The sequence below is a fragment of the Odocoileus virginianus genome, chromosome 13 (assembly GCF_023699985.2).
Source record: "Odocoileus virginianus isolate 20LAN1187 ecotype Illinois chromosome 13, Ovbor_1.2, whole genome shotgun sequence".
NCBI classification, from domain to species: domain Eukaryota; kingdom Metazoa; phylum Chordata; class Mammalia; order Artiodactyla; family Cervidae; genus Odocoileus; species Odocoileus virginianus.
Genome location: NC_069686.1, coordinates 28,003,165 through 28,030,671, shown reverse-complemented (window position 1 = coordinate 28,030,671; position 27,507 = coordinate 28,003,165). Strand labels below are relative to the sequence as shown.

General features: G+C 41.4%; 1 protein-coding gene across 1 annotated transcript in view; it reads right to left on the bottom strand.

Moving 5' to 3' along the window:
- Positions 1-25,130, bottom strand: part of LY75 (lymphocyte antigen 75) — an 87,844-nt gene extending 62,714 nt beyond the window's left edge. Inside the window, exons 1-8 of the mRNA XM_020903949.2 lie at positions 24,960-25,130; positions 19,266-19,637; positions 14,252-14,422; positions 10,819-10,983; positions 5,247-5,357; positions 3,902-4,042; positions 1,302-1,496; positions 214-371 (exon numbers count right to left, since the gene is read on the bottom strand). Of these exons, the coding sequence (XP_020759608.2) occupies positions 214-371; positions 1,302-1,496; positions 3,902-4,042; positions 5,247-5,357; positions 10,819-10,983; positions 14,252-14,422; positions 19,266-19,637; positions 24,960-25,053 (1,407 nt within the window). The 5' untranslated portion in view covers positions 25,054-25,130. The remainder of the gene's footprint in view (positions 1-213; positions 372-1,301; positions 1,497-3,901; positions 4,043-5,246; positions 5,358-10,818; positions 10,984-14,251; positions 14,423-19,265; positions 19,638-24,959) is intronic.
- Between the last annotated feature and the right edge of the window lie 2,377 nt (positions 25,131-27,507).

The window sequence follows — 27,507 nt, the reverse complement described above, 5'->3', positions numbered from 1 at the left end:
CAGGGCAGGTACTCTCAGACAGGAATTGGATTGCTTCTTTAGTAATTGTTTTATTTACCTTTTCTCAGCAGCTACTAGAAAGATAATCCACAGTGCAATTACCTTTTATTTTCTTTCCTAGCTTAAACACAAATATTCCAATGAAAGTCACCTTATTATAAGATTATCAAGTATAACAGTAAGGATATAAATAAATCCAAGGAGGTTTCCTACCTTTCCAAAATAGGAAACGCAGTTGGGAGTCTTATTATAGGGAACTTGTGGCTCATTCTCATCCCAGTAAGTTAGAGTAACTTCAGTACCATCTGACCACTGAAATAGGGCTGGTGTATTTATATTCCTAAGGCCTGTCCACATTTCCTCTTCGGCATCTAAAAGAAAAATGCTTTGTTTGGTTACTCAGTCACATACTTCCACATAGAAACTACTGCTGATTTTTACATTCTGATAAGGGGTGTTAGAGCCTTGATGGTATTTCTTTTTCCTTTTAATTCAGAAAAGTGGTATTCTTAATTAGCTTGTAAAAATGTTGCTATGTTAGGCTGCCCTGATGACAAGAGCTTTTCAGGCCACGTATGCAGGCAGGGTACATAGGCTAGCTGTACTATGATTTGTAGGCTGGCTGTTCCTGGTACCTGGTTTAGAGAAATAATGAAATTCTACTAACACAGTCATAGATACTCCAGTTAAAGTAAGAATATTGCCCATCACTGAATGACTGCACTGCTTTGCCAGGTAAAACAACTGGCACCACGCTGGCACAGAATATAGGTATCTGAAAGTGAAGAGTGAAAGTGAAAGTGAAGTCGCTCAGTTGTGCTATTACTATGGGTGAATCCTAGGAGGAGATCTTAATACTGGCTCTCTGGTGTTTCGTTCATTATTTAGCTTCCAAATAATTATAAAAGTGAAGTAATCGTCACTTAAGTGTCGGGAGGAATTTAAATAGCATTCAGCTTATGAGAAGAGGGAAATTATTCAGTCAATGGTTGTGTGGTCAGGTTGGCAGCCACTTGCTACATGCGGCTATTGAAAATCGTAAATCAGTTAAAATGAAATGAAAGCAAAAATTCAATTCTCCAGTCACTCTGGCTACATTTCTAGGGTTCAAAAGCCACGAGTGGCTGGTGGTTATTGAATGACAGCACAGATTTTCTGCTGGTTCCATCATGGCAGAAAATTCTATTGGATAATGCTGATGTACAGGATCAAACTGTAAGTTTTTCATTCTAAGAGTCTGAAAACAGGGATACTTTAAAATGTTTTAAACCTCTTTTTAAGAGGATATCTTAAAAACTTACCCCCATTATGAAGTTTTGTGACAACTACTTCCACATCTGCTAAAGAATGAATGCTGATGAGGTCACTGCTGAAGGTTTGGCATGTCGTATGCGCCTTATCCCAGGAATCACTTTCATTGACCAGCAGATAGCAAAAGCCATCATTTGGCACCCAGTCTGCAGCATCACAGTGGGTATCTGAGTATGTCCACACATCTGGAGGAAAAGAAGCTATTCATATTCCAGTAAAGATACATCTATTTTGAATCAATAACATTACAAATTCTTCTTTCCTGAATCATAAGGCTTCTGGAAAACTGAAGAATGGGATTTAAGATGGTACAGTGACATGAATTTATGCAGTGCACAGCATCATAAGAGTGACTGCAGGGATTCAGACAATAATTTGACTTTAAAGTGATACAAATTGGCTACATGGCTGGCTATAGACTATTTATAGAGGGATTTCCCTGAGTCCTAGTAGACAGAAGAAAAGTGTGGGATAAGTAAGTAATTGACAAATCTCTTCCTGGGTATGGGATTTGTGACGTTCCCCTCCAGTCTCTGCCTTTGAGAGATTATAAAGTTAAGCTTCCTTTTCAGGTATGGTCAGCTTAGCGAGGGAATGTACATTCGTGCTCATGGCTGAACAAGCAAGCAGAAATTTAAGGAACATAATAAGACATTTATTCACTTCACATCCAAGAAATGGCATCAGTGGAGGGAAAGGGCAAAGAGCATCTCTGGACCTCTTCTTTCCTGCTCTCTACTAGTCCTATCCTCATGGAATGAGGGATTCTTTGTTTTGACTATAACAACATTTAGTCAAGTTATGGTCAAAAAGATTAAAGAAAAAGAGTGAGGTATAAACCATAAAGAATATGTCTACCCCTTTTAACAGAACTAGAAAGTAGTTCAGCTATTCAGGCTTCATGGATTTGGACCATTCAGAATGTTTGTTATAAGAAAACACATCTTAAAAATGTGGACAGTGTGTTTTTTACTAAAGGATAAAATCAGGTTCAGCTTCTCACACTTGTAAAATAACTCAATTAACTTTAAGGTTCTGAAATAGCACTTATTATTATATCTTACAATTATAATAAAGGAATAGAGGGAAAAACACTCACCATTGAACTTAAAATAATTATTTTCATATTATAGTCTTCGTCTCTATGAATACATATTTTTACAAGATTACAATGATAAGTAAGCATATGATTTTGTTCTGCTCTTTGTATTTTCCTGCTGGCACAGTTATTTTAATAAATGTACTTGTTCAATCATGTGGAAACATCATGATTTACTTAATAATTGCTACTAAAGGATATTTATTTGATCTATAATCAGTCACCCTGGTTTATTTTCATTTGTGCTGTCTTTTCTGCTATGCCTTTTGTTGTATGGACTAAATTTGGTTTGAATCAACTTGGAAGATGACTGTTCATTTTCCCCCATTATTTTTTAATTTTAAAAGAATAGCTTTATGCTCCTATTTGGATGATAAGAAATTTTATGCTTTATTCTCTTCTCTCAACATTCTTTAAAGCACAAGACAATTTAAAACCTCTTCTCCCAGTTCTAAGTATTCAATGAGGATTTAATCAAATACCGGGTATACAGCGGGCCCCAAGCAAGACAATAAGAATATTTCTCTCCTCCATTCTTTTGAACACTTCTCAAACTTTTAATGGACCTTGGAAGTTTCAGCTGTCCTGTGTCTCTCTTACTCCCAAACTCCCTGGGAAAAAACACCTCTGTGCACATGTTTTGTCCATCTACAGCTCTCCTTCCTACCTCATTTGTCAGAATCAGCCTGGTAAAGCAGAGAGGTGGGTGGGCATTGTAGGGCAATTCCTTTGTCCATCATTTTTCACTCCCCATAGGGGCAGATCATATGTAAGACCTCTCCTTAGAGTGTGGCTCTCAAACTTAAGAGTGTATCAGAATCATCTGGAAGGCTTTTTTTCTTTTCTCAAAGTTAACTTTTTTTTTTAATCCAGAGTCTTAAAAAAAAATTTATTTATGTATTTGGCTGTGGCAGGTCTTAGTTGCAGCACGTGGGATCTTCCTTGTGTAACGCAGGATCTTTTGTTGGCACACACAGACTCTCTAGTTGAGGTGTGTGGGCTTAGCTGCTCCATGGCACATGCGATCTCAGTTCCCCAACCAGGGATCAAAACTGTGTCTCCTGCATTGGGAAGCAGATTCTTAACTACCCGACCACCAGGGAAGCCCCTGGAAGCACAGGTCGGGGGTCCCCACCTTCAGAGTATCTCATTTAGCAAATATGGGGTACATCCCAAGAATCTGCATTTCTAACAGGTACAGGTGAAGCCGATGCTCTTGGTCTGGGGCACCACTGCTCCAGGAAAGAACAGCCACCTGCGAAGAGGACTATATTTCCTATCTAGAATATCTCTGCCTTCTTATGGTCATATAACAAACTAAAGCTTTATTCATGTATAGTTTTTAACATCTAACCACAGGGTCAATATCAAATACCTTCTTGCATTGGCAGTATCAGGTGAAGGAAAGAGGGAAACAGGTATCTGAAATGGATTTGCTTGATTTCATAAAACTAATTTTGCGACCTTTGTTGGAGGAAGTGAGAAAGGTACCTGTCAACTCCACTGTGCTATTTAACAGTTTCTCACAGACGTAGGGCAGTCGAGCCTCGCAGGAAAAACTCTGCCACAGACCCGAATCGGCATCCATTCTTGCACAGCTTGACCTGCCAATGGTAGGTGTCATCAGCACATCTGAAATGGCGAGATTTTCAGAGGTAAAAGAAGAAGGTTAGGGCACGGGTGGTGGTTAGAAAAAATAATTTGTATTCTTAACTTTATTTATTAGAACTCACGAAATAGTTAAAACTTTTAACTACATTGAGATGTATAAGCTGCAATGGACAATCACGTGTTTAACTATGTCTTCTTAAATATAGGACATAGGAAATACTCTGATATGTTGTAGTTAACTTAAAAAACAAAACCAAAAACCAAACCTCTGCCCCTAACCAATTTGACTGTCACATCCTGTGGTCGGTAGTTCTTAATTTGCTACCCTACCCAATAAAAATGCTAATTTATGATTCTGCTATGCCTTTAAGGCTTTAAGATTAAACTATCTTTAAAGATTCTACTTACTGAGATAATAGAGAATTTACTTACTAAGAAAATTCTATTAACTGAAATGCCAGTGTATTGGTATTTTATTGCACTTATCTCATTTTTATTATATGTATGTAGAATACTTTGGTATTGAAGTTAGTGTTAATTTTTACAATCTACATTTATCAGAAGCCTATGATTTTATTTTTTAAAAAGATATCTAAACCTTTTTTGGGGAGGAGGAAGACCTTTCGACTAACTAGGGTTTTGTTTTATTCACTATAAAATTTTCTTAAGGATATTTATTTGTATATGAAAATATAACCATTATGTTGTCACTACTTGGGTGCTGCAGTGGAAGACCTCAAGAGTTGGAGAATGAGGAATTATTTCCACTGGATGGCATCACCAACTTAATGGACATGAGTTTGAGCAAGCTCCAGGAGCAGGTGATGGACAGGGAAGCCTGGTGTGCTGCAGTCCATGGGGTCACAGAGTCAGACACGACTAAGCAACTGAACTGAATTATTTCCATACTAGAGTTAAGCTGCAGATGAAATGCAATATGGGTCAGTCATGGACGTGTCAAGTCCTCTCGGGGACACAGAAAGGTTCCTGGGCCATGAAGTGGGGCTCTTTCTGCTCCTACCTAAAAATGCAAGGTCACTCTAAAGATGAGGGACAAATGCTCAGTTGCCCATGGTGGTGGTCAACTTGGCTATAATGGAATCACAATAAAGAAGGGTTTAGAAAAAAAAAATTATTCTGAGTTTGAAATTTGTATAAGCTCCCAGGGAGTGGGAAGCTCTTTTTTGAAGTTTATGCTTTGTAAATGGAAGAGCAGGCAGTTTACCTGGGTCCCAATTGAGAAAGTTTAACGGCCTGTGGTCTGACCATTCCCAGCCTCTAGCAGAGTACAGCTGATTTAGACCAATCCAGAAAATTCTTGCAATGCCTTCTTTTCCTGTAAGATTTACACAGGTTTAAAAAGTGACAAAATTATGTGTTACTAATAATCCAGACTTAAGTTTATACTACTAGCAAAAACATCTTCAGGTCTTGATTATAAGGCAGGATCCCTGTAGGAGACTGTGTATCCAACAAAGGCAGGTGATGCTGACAGGCAGCAAAACTTCTACCTATTGAGAAACCCAAAGGCTGCTAAGTTAATTCAATTCAGCTTTTCCATTAGCTTGTCCAATTCTTCCACGGTTGTATGGGTCCATGTGTATTGAAAAAAATGAGAATGAAGATTCTGGGAAGAAGATGGTAGGAACAGAGGACCAATTATCACTCCAGTGAAAAGTAAATATGAGGTTAAGAGTGAAATATAAGAATACACTGTGCTTTCCAGGAGCTACACTGTGAAAGATAGAAGCAAGGGTTCAGGATCCAAGGGAAAAAAAATTTAATGGTAGATGTTTAAACAAGTTTATAGCCTATTTGGGAAGAATCAATAGAGTTTCGATAAAAATATAAAAGAAGAAACAGTTGATGAGGTTACAAACATCCTGGAGGAAGTAGTTAACGTTGAACCACATGGAGAAATAACAGCATAGATAGAGAAAAAATTGTAAGTGTGATAGTGAGAAACTAAGGGTTGACCTCACTTTTCTCAAGGAGATAGATAAGGATACTCTCTCTACTAAGGAAGGAGAGGTAGAGGTGGATGTTTGAGTAGATGGCTTGAAGAGAATGCTGAAGGGAACTCTGGATTTTTCCTTTTTTTTCACCTTGTTAGCATAAGCAAGGGCTGTCAGCACTGGTACAGCAAGACCTTGAGGAATTAATCTAATGTACATATTTCTTTATTAGTAAATGTGATTGATTTTCCAGCATTCCTAAAGAAGTCCTAGAAACTATGACATATATATGATACTCCAGACTCAACCATACCTGACATTCAGAATTCCTTTCATTCATTCATTTCTAATCAGGGATACTATACAGGGGACCAACCCTTCCCATCTATCTGAAGTTCAATGTCCTCTTTTCCATGAAACTTTTCAGATATCCCACAGCAGGAATTTTGAATAACCATACTGCTTCCTTTAAATAATCCTACTGTTCACCCACACACAAAAAGTAAACGTTTACAATGAAACAAAATGATGTTTGGAGGGTATCAGGCTCCTGTTTACTTCATCACCATGTTCTATTCGTGATCTGTATTGATGATGACTTATGCCTTATTCCTCACTAGAATCATAAGATTTTAAAATTGTGACTGTGCTGATAACATCAGTGCTCAAAAGTTTTTGTGTGTCTTATGCTGAGTAGATGTGATAAATTTGAAAGACTCTGGTTGGGCAAATGCAAAGGGTAGGGATTTCTTCCCTGGTCTGGGATTGCTTACATGGTCTGGACAATTTGGAGCTGGACTTTTTTCCTTCATCTAGTTCAAACAAGGAATGCTATGATGCATTTGGAGGAATGTTTGGTAGAAACAAAAGAAAAGAAAGTGAAGTCGCTCAGTCATGTCTGACTCTTTGCAACCCCATGGACTGTAGCCTGCCAGGCTTCTCCATCCATGGGATTTTTCAGCCAAGAATACTGGAGTGGGCTGCCATTTCCTTCTCCAGTGGATCTTCCTGGCCCAGGGATTGAACTCAGGTCTCCTACACTGCAGGCAGACTACTGTCTGAGCCACCAGAGAAGTGGGTGTGGACCAATTTGAGACTATCTCTGCCTGTCTTTGCCATCAACAAATAGATGGTTGCTAGCTTAAGTCCCTATGTGTAATCAAAGGGGCAAGTCCACTGAGCTAGATATTCCTGACCATCCCCAACACCCCTTTTCAGACATGACTCTATATTTCTATTCCTTTCCCCACAATGAGAAACTGTAGGGCCTGATAATGGTCATGCATCTGAGAGGAACATCAGAAAGGCCACAGCCAGCAGAGACCCTGACCTAGACATGCCCTAGCCTCGGGCCAACTATCAAGGGAGTTAAAAATGAGCAGTCCCTCAGGCAAGAGGCAAATTAGGAAGGACAGAAATGTGCTGTCCCTGCTGTTCCTGCTCTGGGGATTGTAGGTCCTCCTTTGTAGCTCTGGGTTGAATCTATGATTAGGGGTCCCTGAGAAGGACAAAGCCATAGGACATTCAACTCCCAAACAAAATCTAGTGAATATGAGGAAACCGAATCCCCCACTGGTAGGCCCCTCGTATTAGTAAAACAAAATCAAAATAAACTAATTAGGTGCAGGGCAGGCACAGAGAAGAAAGAATGCTCTTTTAGACTGTGTGGGATTTGTCTTCAAGAGGGGTGATCCTACTTTATTTCTGACAGCAAATTCCCTAGTCCCATCCAACCACTAGCTACCAAACCCAGAGGTCATTTGGGAATAACACTCCCTACTATCTTTGTGTCTGTACAACTCTTATTTCCCTGACTAGATCAAGCACTTTGATCACAAATTTCTGATTCACTTTTGTGTGTGTGTTGTGTGTTCAGTCACTCAGTCGTGTCTGACTCTGCGACACCATAGCCTGCCAGGCTCCTCTGTCCATGGAATTAACCAGGTAAGAATACTGGAGCAGGTTGCCATTCCCTTCTCCAGGGGACCTTCCCAATCCAGGGATGAAATCCACATCTCTTGTGTCTCCTGCATTGTCAGGCAGGTTCTTTATAACTGGCACCACCTGGGAAGCCCTTTTGTGGGCCTCACTCTTCCCAGTCCACTGTTTACACCTGCTAGTTTTCAGGGAAGGGATACAATATTAACAGAAATTTCTAAGAAATGTTTCAGATTTGGTTACTCTGAGTTTCAGATGTCAAAGTACAGCTTTCTTAGGTCTTAGGAAATCAGCAATCATAATTAGGCGTATTGAGCACTCATAGTGAAAGAGAAGCTTGGAAAATTAGAAAGGACTGCACATCTAAGATTACTGATAAGCAAAAAATTGTGGGGAGTGTGTGGCCAGGGACAGCAGACAACTGAATCCATTAACTCATTATCTCTCTTTTACTTGTTATAAAAGAAAATTGATGCATAAAGAAATCCTGCAACATTTATTCCTTCAAATGCATCATCAGACTGTTTGGACTGGTGTTGACAGTCACACTTTGACAATGTTTTTCTTCACAGAAGCCATTAGCCTCCAAATGTCAGTATTCTGGGAGATGAATTTATTGGCACTTTTAATTCTCAACAGTATTTTTCGTAAGTTTTCAGTGGGGTCTGGAATAGAATCCCATTGCCTAACAGTAGCCAAAATTATCTTTCTTTGACAGATTTCCATTCAAGAGATCTGATTATTCAAGTTCTGAATAACCCAAGAAAGTGTTAAAAGAATAAGAAAGAGATCTGAATAAATGTTAAGCCAAAAACCATGACAAAAGACCAGCAGAAATTTTTTGTGGTCACACTGGTTTATAACAAAAGTTTCACGTGTGCAACTTTATATTTGGTGTGCTCACCAAATTTTAGAAGTTGACTTCTTTTAGCTATTTCACCCATTTCTTTTCCTGCTTCTTATCTTATAACCATTATTCTGTTCTCTATATATGTTTTTGTTTTGCTGGTTTATGTATTTGTTTATTTAAATATGTCATATGAGTGAAACCATACAGTACTTGTCTTTATATGTCTGACTAATTTCACACAACACAACACTCTCAAGGTCTCTCCACGATGTTTTTCATAGAAATAGAACAAAATTTTATACAAACAAGATTCATATGGAACAACAAAAGACCCCAAATAACCGAAGCAATCCTGAGAAAAAAAACAAAGCTGGAGGTAACCACTCCCTGATTTCAAATTATATCACAAAGCTAGAGTAATTAAAACAGTATCGTATTGGCAGGAAAAACAGACACACAGATCAAAAGAACATAATTGAGAGCTCAGAAATAAAGCCATGCGTATATGGGCAACTGATTTTTAACAAAGAACATACAATGGAAAAGGATAGTCCTTTCAATAAATGGTATTGGGGAAACTGGACACTGCCATGCACAGAAGAATGAAACTAGACCACTGTCTTGTACCATATAAAAAAATCAGCTCAAAACAAATTCAAAATTTGAATCTATGACCTGAAACCATAAAACTCCTAGAAGAAAACATAGGCAGTATGTTCTCTGACATCAGTCTTAGAATGTTTCTGGATAGATTTCCTTGGGCAAATGAGCAAAAGCACAAGTAGACAAACTGGCCTATATAAAAGCAGAAAGCTTCTGCACAGCAAAGGAAACTACCAACACAACAAAACAACCCACCAATGTGAGGAGATATTTGCATATCATTTATGCTATAAGGGGCTAATATTCAAAATATACAAAGAACTCAAACATTTCAAAAACAAAAAACCAAACAACCCAATTTAAATATGGGCATAGGATCTGAACTGACATTGTTCCAAAGAAGACATACATGGCCAACAAACATATTAAAGATATTTGACATCACTAGTTATCAGGGAAGTGCAAATCAAAACTACAATGAGATATCACCTCATGCCTGTTATCAAATGGGCAAGAAGCAAAAAATGTTGGAGAAGATGTAGAGAAAGGGAAAGCCTCATACATTGTGGATGGGAATGTAAAAGTCCAGTAAGTTTTTAAGGATGAAAACAAAGAAAGGTATGTAAGAGGAGTAAGTGCTACAATAAAGAAGTAAGGGTTCTGGAGTTATATATATGTTGAAATTCAAATTCCAATTCTGATACTTCATAGCTCTGGGATGTTGGGTGTATTATTTCTAAACATTGATCCCTAATCTGTAAGTGGGGATAAAAATACTTGCCATATGGCATTGTAAAGATGATTAATTTATAGGTGCCCCCTGAAAAACATGGTTTTGAACCATGCTGGTCCACTTACATGATGACTCTTTTCACTAAATACATACTATAGAACTATACAATCTACAGTTGGTTGAATCCATGGATATGGAGCTGCATTCATTTATTCAAATGTGAAGTTTTTTTACTGAGGTGAACTACTTCGACTCAACAATCTTCTCCACTCTCCTCAAATTCTCTACTGTTCAATGTTCAAAGTATTTAATGTTCACCTTTTTTCAGATTCTTTCATTTAGACTTCAGCTAGCAGTTTAATCTTGTTACCTCACCTTGTTTTCTGAATATTTACCTCTCTTGGTCTTTATCATGAGATGCACTTTCAATGGACAGAAGAGGATTATATTCAGTATTTTTTTTTTACTTGTGGGCTTTGGTGTTAAATCCCAGGAAGAGACAGAAAAATACAGAAGAAAACAACATACCTAGACATGAAAATAGAAGACAGCACCTTTACCATCTCAGCAATTTGCTCTACCACTAGCAATTAAACCTACTATTTTTTTCTTTTTTTTTTATTGAAGGATAATTGCTTTACATAATTTTGTTATTTTCTGTCGAACCTCAACATGAATCAGCCATAGGTATACATATATCCCCTCTCTTTAAACCTACCTTTAAGATAAGTTAACTCAGCAGCATTGTTGATGCTCAGTAAGTCAGCTCCTTGATTCTGACATGAAACATAAGCTTCTTTCCAAGAAAGAGTTGCCTGAATATTAAATTGGTAGCAACTTCCAATCTCCTCATTCTTTTCCCAATTATCTTCACAGCCACTTTCTGTTGATAAAAAGATATGTCAGTGATCATAAAATAAGGGCATAATGTTGTCTATTAATTAGAGTACTTACAAATACCGCCATTCAATTTGCATACTCTTAAGATACTCTAAGATTGAGGCTGTCATTGTTCTACTAGACAACATTTTGATTCTTTGGTGAAACGAAAAAACCAAACTCATAGGACAGGAAATGTCCTAGTTAAACTTTAATGTCCTAGTTAACTTTAGACTAGTTAAAGCTTCCTGCTGCTTCTACCTTCTACTCTCCTTTTATATAACCCCATTGATTATAATGTCACATTTTAGCCCACGCCTACCCTCTGCCTAAAAACAGAACTTCAACTGTGTTCAACCTCCTCAGCTCACTTGAAGATGGTATCCAACTAAAGAGGGGCTTGCCCATGTTCTGCAGTGAAACTACTGAACATGTTTGCATGTGTGTGTGTTTAGACAATGCTTAAGTGCCTAAGATTTAACACGTAGTGATAACATATTTGCAAAACTCAGTCTAGTTTTTCCTTATATTTTAAAAGATGATTTAATATATGACTAATATTACACAATTAACATTATACATGCACTATATGTCTATATGTACATATGTGTGCATGTGTGTGTGTGCTCAGTCATGTCTGACTCTTTGTGACCCCCATGAACTGTAGCCCACCAGGCTCCGCTACCCATGTAATTTTCCAGGCAAGAATATTGGAGTAGGTTGCCATTTCCTCCTCCAGGGGATCTTCTCAACCCAGCGATCCAACCCATGTTTCTTGTGTCTCCTGCATGGGCAGGCAGATTCTTTACCACTAGTGCCACCTGGGAAGACTATATATGTATATATAAATATACATGTACAATGTGAACATCGTTTTTCTTCAACAAATATCTAAAGAACATGCATAACTTCAGACAAAGAACCTTCAAGCTCTTTCCAGGACAGATATGTAGGTCTTGATACAACTAGTTAAAAAATATACTCAGGGCCTCCATGTGCTCCCAACAAAAAGGAAAAACCAACAGAGCTTACGTTAAGTGTATCCCTGGCTTCACGTGGGTTCTTCCAAAGGGTCTCCCACAACCAGTTATATTTATGGACCCTCAAGCGGGAAGGTCTCTTAGAGATCATTTTGTGTAATGTCTTCATTTCACAGATAGGAACAAGGATCTAGGGACACTGGCAGCAGAGCTATAACCAGAGTACAGTTGTCTAACCCTGGTGTTTCTGATCTTCTGATCGGCATACACTGCTTCTTCAGCCACTTCTGAATGTCCTAACCACAATAGAGGTGGTTGTGACATTTGGTAAAAACAAAGTAGGTGGATTTGCAAGTGCATTACCTAAAGGTTCTTTTTTATCACTAAGGCAAAACACTTGTAAATCTAGAAGATTTCAGCAGGATGGCAATGTATTATTTGCTGTAAAATACAATCTCTATGATTCAGCAGTCCTCAGATTTGAGAAACTTACGATCTCACTTCTGTAGAAAGGGAGGCACATGAATGCACTGACAACCCCCTCTTTCATCCAAAGTAACACAAGGTGGAATGGGATGGGGAATGAACAAGGTGGAGCACACTGGGAAATGAAGGTCAGATTTCTGGGAGATCTACCAGGCCCCACACAAATATGGTCTGACACTGACAGGCTATTTCATCAATCTAGGTCTGCTGCTCCTCACCTGAGAAATGAGGGTTTGCTCTGAATAACATCTAAACTTCTGCATAATCCCTAAAGTTTCTGATCCAGACTCTGTGCTATGCTAAGTCGCTTCAGTCGTGTCCAAGTCTTTGCAACCCTAAGAACTGTAGACTGCCAGGCTCTTCTGTCCACGATTCTCCAGACAAGAATACTGGAATGGGTGCCCTCCTCCAAGGGATCTTTCTGACCCAGGGATTGAACCTGTGTCTCCTACGGCTCCTGCATTGCAGGCGGATTTTTACCACTGAGCACTATATGGTGCCTGGTTGACCAAACCCAGCTTGTCATCAATTACAGGTGGAGTAAATGTTGGCTTTTTATCTTTCAGTAAGTTCTAAGTGTTGAAAAGCCTTTGCCTCTACCTAGAAAAGTAATTCTTAAAGTGTGGTCCCCAGACCATCATCAGCATCATCTGGGAACTCACTAAACTGCAAAGTTTTGGATACCATCCAAAATCTACCAAATTACAATTTCTGGAGGTTGACCCCAGAAATCTGTATTGTAACAAACTCTCCAAATAATTCTGTTGCAACCTGAATTTTGAGAATGATTGGCTTGAGACAATCTCTTCAAGTTGCTTAGGACTCTACATTTTGAAGCTCAGCTTCCCTTAAGGAGAGATCAGCATTACTAATTTCATCAGACTGGCTACTGAATAAGGCAGGATAATGTAATTGTTTGAGGCAAGGACTCCAGACCTGAATTTGAATCCCAGCTCTGAAATTTATTATCTATGTAACCTTAGGCAATTGATTTAACTCTCCTGTGCCTCGCTTTGCTCATCTGTAATATGAGGACATGGGCTTCCCAGATGTCTCGGTGGTAAAGAATCCACCTGCCAATACAGGAGAGCCAAGTTCCACTCCTGGGTCGGGAATATCAACTGGAGAAGGAAAAGCAACCTATTGCGGTATTCTTTCCTGGGAAATCCCATGAACAGAGGAGCCTGGAGGGCTACAGTCTATGGGGTCACAAAAGAGTCTGACAGGACTTAGCAACTAAACAACAACAAAATGAGGATAAATAATAGTACCTACCTTATAAAACTGTATATGGAGTAAATGAGTTACTAAAGGTTGTGTACTTAGAATAGCACCTGATACTTGGCAGGGCCAAGAGATAACTATTGCTACTATAAGTAGTAACCATTACTATTACTGGAGCTTTTGCCTTTCTATTTACTGTTGATGCTTTTAACTTATTGCCCATTAAAAAATATATCTTAATCTTGAAACTGCTCTATTAAGGCCAGTAGCAATTTCCTGACTGCCCCTGGCAATAGCCAGGAAGTGGCCTGGTCCTCTTCCTGAAGTGTCTGTGGTACAGCAGACTTCCTCATCATCTACCTTCAGTGACAACATCCTGTCTTGGTTCTCTTCCTGGCTCACTTCTGAAAGTAAGTTCTTAGCTACACACAACTTCCCTGTCTTTCCTCAAATATACACTCCTTCTCTAAGATATCTGTTGCTATCATTTTTGAGTAATCATGGACTCTTCCCTCTCCCCTTTGCCGCACAGGAACAGTATCCTTTCCTTTCCACCTACAAAGTTCACCAGCCCATACATACCTGGTTGTAAGCAGATGCCCCACTTCTGATCATATTCGTAATTTAAGGTAGTTGCACACCATGGCCCACTGCGATCTCCATCAAAAATGCACTCATGATGCCAGGTCCCATTAACTAAGAAGGGAAATTCACAAGGTCTCCCAAAAGAGTTCCCATCTCTAGTATAGATCTCTGTGGGTTGGGGAGAAAGTAGAGGAAAAAAGAGATAAAAACTAGATAATCAGCTTTAGTTAACTACCTTCTAAAACCATTTTGAAAGATGTTTTCATACTTATGAGAACACACTATCTAGGTGGGCTGCACCATGTGGAAATTCAGGGCACGGATGCTGGTTCCCTCACTGACCAACTGTGTGGCTGTGGGCAAGCTCTCCAACATCTATCAGTCTCAGTTTCTGCATTTGAAAATTAGGAATAATGATATCAGCTCATGGGGCTGTTCATGAGATTCAGTGAGATGATCATGCAAAGCTCCGTTTATTGTGATGAGGAGCTAAAAGATCCTGGCTTTATCATGTAAGGATAAACTACTCTGGAAGGCAGAGAAAGTCACCAAAAGGGGTGTCTGCTTGAGATGAAACCTACATTCTATTTCTTCAGTAAGAGTGAGGCCAGCAAAATACCTTGGAATCACTGAGGCTGGGTGTGGGCTTTGAAACCAACTGTGGAGTTTGATGCACAAATAGCCCCACTGTTACAGACTGGTGGTAGAATCAAAGCTGAGGGTTCTGAGGAAGTAGGAGAAAAGACTGCTGAGTTTCTCAGCAGTCTCCTGGAGAGGGAAAGGACATGGTAATTCAGGTTATGAAAGAAGAACCAGAGTCAGCAGGGCAGTCATGGAACCAGTTGGTGGCCAGCAAGGTAGCAAAACTAGCCTTTCTTGTTAACAATTTTTCCCTGGTACATGGAGAGGAACTGAAAAACAATTCCAACCTCAAATATACCTGGAAATGCTAGAAGAAGTGCTAAATACTTAGGTTGGTAACAGTCTCTTTGGAGAGGTATCTTATAGAACAGCTAACCCTATAACTATTTTGGTCACTTTTTTCCATAATTTGTTTAAAACCATGGTTGTTATCAGATCAAATAATGACTATTATAGGTAAAGCATAATGATCAGATTTTTATCATCATTTATCATGCTAGCTGGGTCCCTCAAAATGTCTCATAGATTTGCTTAAAAGGGTGTTTAACATAGAATTTGATTCCACATTCTTTATTATTCTCAATTGCTTGTTTAACTGAAATGTGAGGCTTAACAGTTTAAAATGTATTAAGCAGCAGTGCAGGAAAATAATGTAGATGTTTTTATTTGCAAACAATCTTTTAAGGATTTTGGTTTTGTTTTCCTCTGATATACAAATGGTTTTGAACAGTATACTTTGGTTAAAGAGCAATTTGACCTTATATTTTATAAGGATTCTACTTATTATCTACCTTTTATTTTTAACCATGACAAAACTCCCAATAGCACATGACTGATTTATCTTCCCCTATCACAGCACTTAAAAGGAGAGTCCCTGAGCACAATGACTATAATTTGTAGAATCATGAGGTTTATTTTTTTGGTAAAACTTGTAAAAGTGCTTTCACTTGCTCTTTCCCACAAGCCCACAAGATCAGTGGGGCAAGTATTACACTTGTTTGTGAAATCCCCGTTTTTGCAGAGTCGTTAAGTGAAACACTGAGTCATTCAGCTGTGACAGGGATCAGAACTGGCTCTCTCCTTGAGTCCCTGACATATAAGGAAAACTTGTGATATCAATGGCTGCCTTCTCAGGCTTCAAGTTAGTGTCATAGCTCAAAACTGGGCTTCAGTTAAAAAGCTCTCCTGTTCACAATACATTTTGAAGAATGATAAGCATATAACAACCACTGCAACAGCAGCAGCTAAACTATGCTAATTATTCACAAAGACTTTTATTCTTACACATTCGATGTTATTGGACCTCTTAAGTCCCAAGGGTCTCCCCAGAGAGACAGGCTTTCCTAAGATACCCTTTGAATGTATGAATTTTTGATGATGGCAGCCTTAAAACCACAGCTTACTTTGCAATAGGCACACATCTGTGAGATGAAATGCTTACATAGAAAACTAACATTAACCTCTTTGGTAGCAAAAGAAAAAAACAGCTTCAATATTTAAAGAGCTTGGCAGACTTCTAAGTTGCTTAGAATTCAGACACTTCTATAGGTTCCCCACCACTGAAAGTCTACTTCCTCTGCGTGATTCATCAAACATTCAAAACTGAGGTGTGACAGTGAGGCCAAGATATCTTAATGATATAAATGCATATGTGGATGCCAGTCAAGAGCAATTAATTCATCAAATTTATACAGCAAAAGTGTTTCCTGAGAGGAGCATGGCTCACACAGGACAGGGGTGAGGAGGGAGGCAACCCAGAACATAATGACAGATAAATGGTTTTATATTAGGAGTAAAAAAATTTATATAGCAGAAGCCAAGGGAAAAGTAAAGAAGCTATATTTGGGGAATGTCATCCTGGTTTTGAGCCTTAGCTTTGCCGTAACAAGCTAGGTTACCTTGAACTTCACTTTGTTGGAGTCTGGTATCTTATCTTTCTTATTCGGTACAATTAGACAAGAAGGAGGGGGCGAGGTCCAATATGAGAAGTTTGAGAGAGCAGACCTAGAGAAAGTCTCCAACTTAAGACAGCAGTCTCCAACCCAAGAACAAGAAGGGACTACAAAATTTTAAGAGAGTAAAATTGCCAGGACTTAATATTTGACTACATTTGAATGGTGGGAGAGAAGAGCAGAGGAACTCTAGGGTGACTTGTAGATTTCTGACGTGCAACTTGGATGGTACCTGTCACCTGGAGAGGAGTGGAGAAGAGGCAAGTTTGGCCCTGGCGTCAGTGCAAATGAAAACTCAAGATACATGCTGATAAGTCAGGACTACATGCATCTTGTCTTAGGAATTTCTAAGTTTCTTAGTTGGATATTTAGTGTTTAAAATACTGTATTTGATAAGGGCGGGCTCTTGCTGGTGAGCACTGTTCAGCTTTCTCTGGGGTGATGCCCTAGGTGGGTTTTTAACCTTTTTTGTGCCACTGATAACTTTGGCAGCTATGTGAAGCATGTGAACCCCTTCTCAGAAAAATATTATAAATGCATAAAATAAAACACATAGGATTATAAAAAAAAAACTAGTTATATTGAAATGAAGGCATTTGGGGGACTGAGGGAATTTATAATTACAACTATGTCCATCAGTTAGGAGCAAAAGACAGAAGGAACCCGGCCAAGAAAATTATTGTTTCTGATCTTTGAACAAATATAATGAAACAAGCTAAATCCAGTTCAAAAGGCAATTTCCTTGGTTCCATGTTTTCTCTTGGCTGCCAAGTGAGAGAAAGGCTTTTATAGTACAAAATTTAAGCTTGCCATTTTTAAAGTGGTATCCAAAAAGCAATTGCTTTTTAAGGTTATGAGGAAGGTGGCTAGCAGAAGCAGACTTTTCAACTACTCAAGGGTCAAGGACTGGCGAAAAGGAAAACCACATCTCTGATTCTCGGACATTTCCCATAACAGCAGAACCTGACATCTCAGAAGCTGCTGCACACTCACTAGGAAATGGAAAGAGGTAGTTCCTCCAGGAGAAAAACCTGTTCAGGTACAAGAAAGATGGGGGGCCAAATTTAGCTTAAGAGAAGAGGAAAAAATCTCTGTAAAGCTATGTAAATTTACAAAGAAGAGCACACATAAGATAACAATTAAGACAAAGATAATATAATGAAACATATATAAATGTATATAGATAGATACCTACACATTCAATATTTGATATAATTTAGAGCAACATAATGGAAAAAGATCTGCTTGTGTGAGAGGTTTAAAAGATAAATCTACTCTTTCCTTTTAAACTCAAAAATTCATTATAACTGAGTCTCTAGATTCAAAGTTCATGATCAGTGCCCCCGAAGGCAAAGGAAGACAGTTCCAGACATACGATGGTATGACATACAACTTTCTGACTTTGTGACAGTATGAAAGTGATACCTAGTCAGTGAAACTGTACTTTGAAGTTTGATCTTTTCCTGGGCTAGCAATATATGGTACAGTCCTCTCTCTGATGCTGGGCAGTGTCAGCCACAGCTCCTAGTCAGCCACATAGTCACGAGGGTAAACAACTGACACACAGCCATCTGTTTCTCACTTTCAGTACCGTATTCAATAAACTACATGAGGTATTCAACACATTATTATAAAATAGGCCAGCCTCTGTTTGAGGTGGCTTTTCCCAACTGTAGGCTGATGTAAGCATTCTGAGCACATTTAAGGCAGGCCAGACTAAGTTATGATATTCATTACAAGTGTATTAAATGCATTTTCAACTTATGACATTTCCAATTTATGATGGGTTTATTGGGACAAAACAACATTGTAAGTAGAGGAAGATTTGTATTCATATACTTATTGTGGAGGCAACTGAGGAAAAAGTCCACTCATAATACTGAATCATAAATACAGTGTGATAGCCATGCCAAAATAAAAAATAAAGCCACACGATACTCTTAAAAGTTTTTCCATTACATCCCAATCTGCAGACAAGAAAAAAATTCATTTCCTTTTTTTTTTTCCTCTTTCTTCTTCTTCATTTTAAACTTAGAATAGAGTCAACCTTATATTTGACTTTTATCCTGTGTAGGGGACTTCCAGTTACTCTGACATTTTCTTTTCTCTGGGATTCAGGATGTAATCATGGAAAGTACATATGCTGAGGAATCAGAGATGTCAAACCCCCAGGTGCCACAGAACGGCTGTGAGACCTCTGACAAGGCACCTAACTTCTCCTACCCTTCCCTGTGAAAGTGGGCAAATAGCACTGACCTCAGAGACGCCCCTCAACATTACTACTAAGTGCCTGGAACTAGAGGCCAGTTCACTTGACTCACCAGTGTTTGACTCTAAGTGTGATCAGAAGTACACGTATAAAGCTACTTGCACCAAATACAGCAGCAAATAAGTCAGAGGCCCTCTCCAGGACTCACCGTGGTAAGGCTGGGCACATAAGCTTTCCTCTGAGCCTCCCTTCTTCCAGACATCCGATGAATTTGTACTCGCTATGGCGTGTCCGCCCTTCAGAGCCAGCTGGTACTGGGCAGCCCCGTAGAGAGAGTGGTGCTCACATTTCCACCACAGCATGGCACTGGAGTCGCAGCTGAACATTCTCAAGGAATCTGCGGGTTTGGTAATATCTAGGCCAAGACACTTCTGGGACTGCAGATGAAAGAGCCGATGCTGGGACACCCACTTCCACAACATGTCCTTGGTTTCGTCACAGTCCTTTGCCACTATCCAGTCGTTCAGCGGCGTGATGCACTTGCCTGTGTTTTCATTGACGATGCTGAATGGATCATTACCTGAGACAAGACAGGCAGAAAAGACATTTCAGGATTCTGAATTATGTGGCCCATGTGCCTTGGCCCCGCTTGCCAAGGGGAGTGAGTCTGAGCGCCCCAGACTGTTAACAGCCTCCCAGCTGTATAAACTGTAATGTTCTGCACAAGGCTGGAGGACAGTGGGGGCCAGAGAGGCAGTTCAGTGTAGGATTAAGAGCGAGGGCTCTGGGGCCAGTTTGCTTGGCTTCTTAATAGTTTGCTCTGCTACTTACTGGCCGTGTGATCAGGGTGTCATTTACCTGCTGCGCATCAGCTTTTTCCTTTGAAAAACAGTACTTCACAGGGTGGATGTGAGGATAAAATGAGCTCAAACATGCAAAACACTTAGAATAGTATACATATTTGTTATTGTCATTCAGTGAGATCTCCTCCTTATTTAATGAGATGAAGAAGCTCCTTAGAGCTTCTTTAGATAAGTGGCCCGTAGTCAATGAAAAATATCCTGAACTCTTTCAGGACACAATTCTGTCCTGCTTGCACTTCGGCTATTACAGCAAGGTAATTATTACATGACATTAATGTGTCTGAGAGGAGACTGGGTAGAAAAGTGGGATAAAGGGATAAGAGGTGATGGAGGTCTGGTTCTGAGTGTAGGGAGACCTGTGCCCAGCTCCACCGTCACACCTCCAGGAGGTGACAGGAAGGCCCTGGGGAGGGGATGTGGGCACTGACCGTCTGAACCACCCAGGGAGGTAAAACGTGAGCTCCAGGAGCCACCTGACTCACAGGATTCAAGACCCAGTGGGTTTGGACAAGGGGAAACTCAGAAGGAACCAGCGTGAGCGGTTACTTCAGGGCGGGATCTCCCTGAGTGTTCTCTGGGCAGTTTTGCATGAGCTGGGGAAGACCTCAGTAGTGACAGAAACTGAATTTCTGTTAACCTGGTAGAATAGGACCTCAGAATAAAATTTAACTTGATTTTATGAAAATAAGGTAGTGCACTGTTTCTTGAACACCTGAGTCTGTAGAGCAAGATTCACATCTGTTATAGCTAATTACAATAGTACAATTTGGTCAATGCTTTTACAAAGAAACATTTTGTGAAGGTATAGCACAGAACATGTTGATGACCTAAAACAGTTTAGACAAATGTAAGCAATCTTTGTCAATGAACCAAAGGGTTCTGGAGAAGGAGCTGTAAAATTTTAGTTCCCAAAACGTACTTTCATTTTGATGCCAGCATCACATTCAGTGGTTTTACTAACACTAAACACCTTTTCTAATAATATTTCATAGGCTTGCAGAGTTAAAATTCTTATACTAAGGACTGGAGGGGAAATTTCACTATGCAAATAACACCTATATGTTTAAGTTCAATTCCAGTTTGAACTTTGGACAGAATTTTTGCTTGTTTTAAATATCAGTAGCAGCACCAAGAGAAACAACAGGAACAACAAGAACAAATCCTTTAAAACCTTAAGCTATTTCCACTTTCAAGTTGCTATTTTAAAATATTGCCGAGGGTTGCAGTTAGATCTATTTGAATAGCAGCTTCCATCCCTCATTCTTCTTTGACATCACTCTGCTGTTCCCTATCTTACAGACACAGTTTGGGCAGACAGTTAACCAAAAAAAAAAAAAAAAAAAAAAAGGGAAAACATATTATCTTAGAAGATTATCAGACCATGATGTAACTCTTTCCCAATCTATTCCCTCTCACCTCTCTTGTGCTTTGGAGTATCAGGTGCTGTAGCAGAAACAAAGAAGTTGGCTTCTGCGTGAGAGTGGGCAGTGCACCCCTGCTGGAACTCTCCCCTCTCCTGCTCTGAAATTTCCCTGCTCTCCTTCCTGGGCACTTTGCTCTGTGCTCTTTGACCCAAGATTTTCCAAGTTGCCTTTGCAGAATCCAATGGATTAGCTACAGCGCTTAGAACAGTGGCGAGAGCAGCGGAATAAGGAGTTAGGGGGTCCTAGACCGAAGATCTACCTCTACTTCTGGTTAGCTGGGACACCTTGGGGAATTTGGTTAATCTCCCCAGGGTCTTCTCATCCCAAATGTGAGATGAAAGCAGTAGAGTATAAAAATCTAAGTTACTTCCAGTGCTAACACCCTATGCTCCCACTAATTCAGTTTTCCTAGCCTTGCAGGCTTTACAGGTCTCTGCTAAGTTCACTGCATATTGTTTTTGAACAGATGTCCACAACTTTATTACATCAGGCTGGTAGCATTTTAGGTCATTTGAGTTCCATCTGTATTGGGCATGTGCACTTAGGTGACAGTGCTGCCTTATAAGTACTCTGGAAAAGAAAAAAAATTTACCCTTTCCCATTTGCTTCCCTGGTAACTCAGACAGTAAAGAATCCACCTGCAATGTAGGAGATCCAGGTTCAATCCCTGGATCGGGAAGATTCCCTGGAAAAGGGAATGGCTACCCACTCCAGTATTCTAGCCTAGAGAATTCCATGGACTATAGGAGAGGGTTCCAAAGAGTCAAACATGATTGAGTGACTAATACTTTCACTTTCATTTACTATATGTTTAACTTCTAGGACACCCATGGACTTAACAAGGTTGTAGAAATTCTGAAAGACTATAGGAGAGGTGTGGAGTAGCTATGTTGAAAAGGAGTTGCCAAGCTTCTAAAATCTACAATTGTAGATACTTGTCTCATTCTAAATCTATCTTTTAACCACGTATGTAATATCAATGCTTGACACCTACTGTGATCACTTAGCTAATACATTAATTATTGATATGATTTAAGGAAACTTGTTATTTGCCTTCATATATAATGTGTAAGCATTCATACATAATATATAACCTAGGGAGAGTCTTGTAGTCTCATGATAGTTCTTCATATCTTTCTTTACCCTTACAAAGAAGCTGTTCAGTCTGCTCCAGTCTTGTGACCCTATTGGGAAAGCAGGTTGGGGTGGGGGAGGTCTGGAAAATGTGAAAATAATTTTAAAAATTTGTTAAATAAGGGTCTATGAAATATATCAGAAATGTATTACACTTTGAAATGGTGACTGCAGAGCAATTTATAAAACAGATTCATTACTGATAGCCTTATATTGCATCTTATTCACTTTACACTGGCCCTAAAGGGAATTTTAATATTTACCTACAAATACAATATTGGGACAAGTCTAAAAGATAGAGGTCGATGAAAAGAAGACTCATCACCTCATCATCCCTAGAGCACTTTTAAAAATGTTTCTTTATATAAACATTCTACTGGTGTTTAAGAAGAAATAGCTACATAGCATTATCATAAATTGAAAATGAATTTTTAGACCATCACAGGAAAGCTCTTTCTTACTGTCTGATTATTAAGTAACTCCTGTGTTACAAGACCCAAACCAAAGAGCTTTGCACATTTCAAAGAGAAACTGGACCTCAACATTTTGTAACCCACAGACACATGGAGAGGAGATGGTTTGGGAAGGCAAGAAGGATGAAGATTGCAACTTTTTTAGTTTCAGGGGAACTTCCTGAGCCCACACTGATAAGCATTTTCTGGAGCTGCTACTACATGTGCAGAATGTACACTAGGAGAGATCCAGAAGTCTGGATTTGCCAGTTCAAAAACAGTCCTAAAGTGATGGTTGGGTCCAGAGCAATATACTAGGAGTCAGAAAGTCATAGAGTTCAGATTGGGTGGTGTGGGCTAATGAAAACCTCAGGAGTCTCTGAAGAATTAGTGTACTTCAAGCTGCTAGCCCTCCAAGAAGCCAAAAAAGCTAACTAAGCAATTGGCATCCTCCCAAGGACACAGAAGTACTTCCCCTGCATCTGAATATTGGAGACCGCCTGCACAAACCTAGCTGCATACATGTGATGAAGCACACACCATCACCAGCATCATGAAGCTGACATAGTGCCAAACAAGCTACCCAAATGGCTGAGGTGCTTCCCTCAATAGGGCCACAAGTCTGACTGGAGCAAGTGCTCAAGGTGGGGAAGGATGCAGGAAAACAAACACCTTTGAGGAGCTCCTGCAAGAAGAATGGCATTAAGTTAGTGCTCTTTGCTCTTGGTTGATGAGAGAGGCCAGGAATTGCAGAGATTGCAGAAATTAAGAAAATCTTGAGTTCTATGGGGGACACAAAAGAGATAAAGCAAATGCAGGTGGAGACCAAGTTTAGTGATTGAAAGTCTAGCGTGTTTCCACTACAGTTAGCTGCTGCCATGATCATCTTCTCCCTGGATTATGGGGGCAGGCAGAACAGAATTCTCACAGCAATAAAGGCCTTTTGGTAGTTCCCAATATGGGGGATCAAAGAAGAATGCAGAAGGGTGAATGAAAACAAGGTCAGCGATAAAGTTCTTGACATAGATAAGATGATGCTACTCATGATCTGAACAATCAGACAGTAACTCAGCTTAACTGCAAAGAAAGTAAATACCACAAGCAAACTGAAGTTTTTCAAAAACTCCCTTGACCATCTTTTACTTCCTCATTCTGACATGATAACAGAAGTGGTAGGTGGGGACAGCTCACTAATTGCCTATGAAGCAGCCAGAGGAAGAAACCAAGTCCTCAGCACACCTTTTGCCAAGGCAGAAAGAGAGATTAAAAGCAAACTCCGGGTGCTGCCAAGGGGAGGGGGTGGGGCAGGCACTGCTCACAGCATCAGCTAAGGGTGTCTGCTCCTCATCCTGCTTCTCAAGTGAGAGGCAAGAGGTCTCTGGGCAAGCAACCTGGGCTCCACTGGGGAACTTCGGCCTCTGGGGTGGGGGTTGGGGTAAACTTTTGGAGCCCGATAAGCCAATTAGAAGAAAAAGTCGCTGCATTGAGGGAGGGCATCATATCGGAGTCTTGGCTATAGTCACTGTAGGAGACATGGCTTTTTGACGGGCACCACGAGCAGACTGAAGTCAGAGAATCGCGGTTTCATTCTGGCGCTGTGGGTGGACAGCTCCTGAGTGGCCAAGGGGCGAAGGAGGGCCGAGACAGCGGGATGCGGCGTGAGGTGGGTGAGGGGGTGAGTGAGGGGGCTGTTGAGAAGCCCTAAACCCTAGCGAAGCAAGACTGTAGAGGAAAGGACAAGGAAGGAGCGGGAGTCTCGTTCAGAAAAGACACTCTGGGTGCCTCCCCTACGGTGGACTCCAGGCCCTCCGCATGAGAAACGCCCTGCGCCTCCTCGGCCCACCCCGCGCTCCTCCCGGACTCCGGAGGGTAACGGTGCGCCTTATCCCCGCAACCTCCCTTCCGTTCACTTGTCCAGCAGAGGTGACAGGACCCCGGCGCGCAGCCCGACCCCGAACCGAGAACAATCGGCCGACCCGGCGGCGTCGAGGTCCCTAGCCGGCCGGCCGGCGGACGCGCCCGCGGTTACCTGAGCGGCCAGAGGGCTCCACCAGCCCGAAGCCCTGGAGGAGCAGCATGAGTAGCTCCGCCGCACGGCGAGGGGTTGCCCAGCGCGTCCTCATCCTGAGCCGGCCGCGGCGCTTCAGTCGGGTCCTCGGGGGCACGCGGCACTCAGCCCTCCGGCTGCGCCAGGTCAGCCCCTCCACCGCCTTTGCCCCCAACCCCCGGCCTCCCGGGGCGCCCCCGGGCCCGCCCCCGCCGCCCTCGGCCAATGGGATCAGCCCGTCGCGGGTCCCAGGGCGGGGCGGGCGGGGCCCGGAGGTGGCGGGCGGGACGCCGGCAGGAAGACTGCGCGTAAAGAGCGCTGTGCACCTGCGTTGGGCTGCCCGCCTAGGCTGGAGAGCGGAGCACCGCGCAGACTACGGGGCCAGGGGCAAGTCCTGGGCCCCGCCGCTTCTTTAGTAAAGTTGAGGAGACGCGGCACTGGCTGGGACTTGGCACCGCCCTGGTGGGTGGGCTGCCTAACACACCTCAGTTAGGCACGGGCTTCTTTCTTTCGCGCAGCTGGCCTGGAAAGGCACGCGCATCCCCTCGCACCCAAAAGAGCGAAATGTGCACCCATCCTGTTGCGACTGTGGTCAAGCCAAAGAATTCAGTCGTCCTTGGCACCGCCCTGAGTATCTGATAGTACAAACAAAGGTGAGGTGATGGGTCAATGAGGTTGCACCCGCACTTGTTAAAGTATTAAAAGCAAGAGCTATTTGAGTGATCCTGTAAGACTTCCAAGGATGACTAAGTCGTATAACTGTTCGGCCTTTACAAGTAAGCTCTTTTCGTAATAATTAAACAACAATTATTATCCACTAGAAGTGTGGAAGTCTGCCTCCAAAACTGGTCATTGTGAGAGCAGACTTTATCCTCAGCTTGTGAGAACTGATATATCAGTTATATCAGGGTGATCTGAGTTGCCCGTGTACCAAGTCTCTTCAGTCGTATCCGACCCTTTGAGATCCCATGGGCTGTAGCCTGCCAGACCCTCTGTCCATGGAGGTTCCCCAGACAAGAATGCTGGAGTGGGTTGCCATGCCTCCTCCATGGAATCTTCCTGACCCAGGGATCAAACCCTAGTCTCCTGCATTGGCAGGTGGGTGCTTTACCACTAGCACCAACTGGGAAGCCCCAAGCTCTCATTATAAATAGCTATCATAAATAGGGTGATCTGAGTGTGGACATGAATGTCCTGTATTTTTAAACCTGTATTTACTGAGTGCATGGTGTGTGCCTGGGATGACCTTCCGCCCTCCCCACAGGGTGAATTCTTCCAGAAGGAGGTGAACAGGAAGTTTACCTTTTCCGACTCCAACCACCAAGGCTTGGCTGATGGCTCCCAACTCTCCCTCCACCCTGTTCTCTCCCCAGGCTGTTGCCTTTCGCTTCAGTGTGTATATTGAGCACCTGCCAGCACAGGAAGCTGGGCCCATCCCAGCAGATCAAAGGAGGACGCCCTGCCCGCTCCAGCTTAGTGAGTACTGGGGGAGACTGAGGCATGCACAGTTAACTCAGGGCAGAATGAATAGGGAGATGCCACAAAGGCAACACCTCAGCTGGGCCTTCACTAAGTCATTCCCAACTCTTTACAACCCTATGGAATGTAGCCTGCCAGGCTCCTCTGTTCATGGGACTTACCAGGCAAGAATACTGGAGTGGGTTGCCACTTCCTTTTCCAGAGCATCTTCCTGACTCAGGGTTCGAAGTGGGGTCTCCTACTTTGCAGGCAGATTCTTTAGCATCTGAGCTACCAGGGAAGCCATGGGTAATAGGCAGACACTTGACCAGGCACAGCTGGTGGGAGGAACATAGTGACAGAACGAGGCAGGAAAAGGCAAAACAGTGTCAGAAGACAGTCAAAGAGTCTAGTGTGGTCGACCTGCAGGATGCAGGTGTGTGTTGACAGAAGCTGTCGTGGGACCTAAGTGGAAATGACAGCAGAAAGGTGAGGTGTGGCTACTTTGTGAAGTGCCTTGAACGTGATATTAAAGATGTTGACTTGATTCTCTGCGGAACAGGTTGTGTAAAGTTTTGGGTAAGGCAATCTGTTGCTGCTCTGATTCCCTCCGCACCTGTGACTGCTTACCTTTCTCATCCTGTCTAGCTTGGAGCTCCTTGAGAGCAGTGATCTGATCTTCTTCATTAACACTGAGCGCCAGGCCTGTCCCAGAGTGAGCTCTCACTGAATGTTAGTTTACTTTATTAATGAATGCCTGGAGTTAGTTTAGGGCTGTGTGAGCTCCAGCTTGCACAGTCCTCCAAGTTTCTCAGTTGACCTCGCTGCCAACCCTCAGGCAAGTGAAGGCTTCTAAACAGTTTGAAATATGCCATCTTTCCTTTACTCACATCCTTTCAGTGCTACCTGCTGATAGCAGGGATTGCTAAATGGGAGTTCAGGAGGATTGTGGTGAACCCCTGAAATTGCATGCAGCTTTATGAATACAATTTCCTTCTTTTCCTTTTTATTTTTCAATAAAGAGGGGTCCAAGTCTTTCTTTGAGAGTCTCAAAGAAAGTCATTCCTTCAAA